At 28.5% G+C, this 797-nt stretch overlaps 1 protein-coding gene across 1 annotated transcript; it reads left to right on the forward strand.

The window, feature by feature from the left end:
• Positions 1 to 320: 320 nt before the first annotated feature.
• On the forward strand, positions 321 to 768 carry Phum_PHUM570280 (ubiquitin-conjugating enzyme E2-17 kDa, putative; the record flags this gene model as incomplete). Its single annotated transcript, XM_002432079.1, has 2 exons — positions 321 to 513; positions 629 to 768. 2 exons carry the CDS (start codon positions 321 to 323, stop codon positions 766 to 768), a joined length of 333 nt encoding a protein of 110 aa, XP_002432124.1.
• Between the last annotated feature and the right edge of the window lie 29 nt (positions 769 to 797).

The raw sequence follows: 797 nt of genomic DNA on the forward strand, positions 1-797 counted from the left end.
TTTTTTTTTTTTTTTAAAGTTTTCGAATTTCAATCAGTTTGTTCATGTTTTTATTTTTTACATTATCCTGATAATGTTTTTGCATTTGTTTCCTTATTTTAAAAGTTTCGAATGTAATTTTTTACATCGAATTGTTTGTGAGTTACTGCGAAACTTATTAAGGAATATAAAAAAAAAAAAAACAGTTCATGGTTAAAAATTCAATCAATATAATGAAATATTTAATGAGTTTAAAGTTAAAGGACAGAAAAGGTTGAATTCTATTTAATTTAATTTTTTTTTAAAATTGTTTTTCAGTGTTTTATTGGCAAGCAACTATAATGGGACCGCCGGACAGTCCTTATCAAGGAGGTGTATTTTTTCTCACCATTCACTTTCCTACGGATTATCCATTTAAACCACCAAAAGTTGCGTTTTCAACGCGTATTTATCATCCCAATATAAATAGCAATGGTTCTATTTGTTTGGATATTCTCAGGGCTCAATGGTCACCTGCTTTAACTATTTCAAAAGGTAAAATTTTAATTAATTTTTTTTTTTTTTTTTGGTTTTTTTTTTTTCTTTGTTTATTTGATTTTAATGTGAAAATTTGTACCAATGAGTTATTCTTTTGTTTTTTGTTTTGCAGTTTTATTGTCAATTTGCTCTCTTTTATGCGATCCTAACCCAGACGATCCACTCGTGCCAGAAATCGCCAGGATATATAAAACAGATCGAGACAAATACAATGAATTGGCCCGGGAGTGGACGAGAAAATATGCTATGTGATGAAATGAAAGCTACTACCACTATTACTA

The sequence above is a fragment of the Pediculus humanus genome, genomic scaffold, assembly GCF_000006295.1.
Source record: "Pediculus humanus corporis 1103172108302 genomic scaffold, whole genome shotgun sequence".
NCBI lineage: Eukaryota > Metazoa > Arthropoda > Insecta > Psocodea > Pediculidae > Pediculus > Pediculus humanus.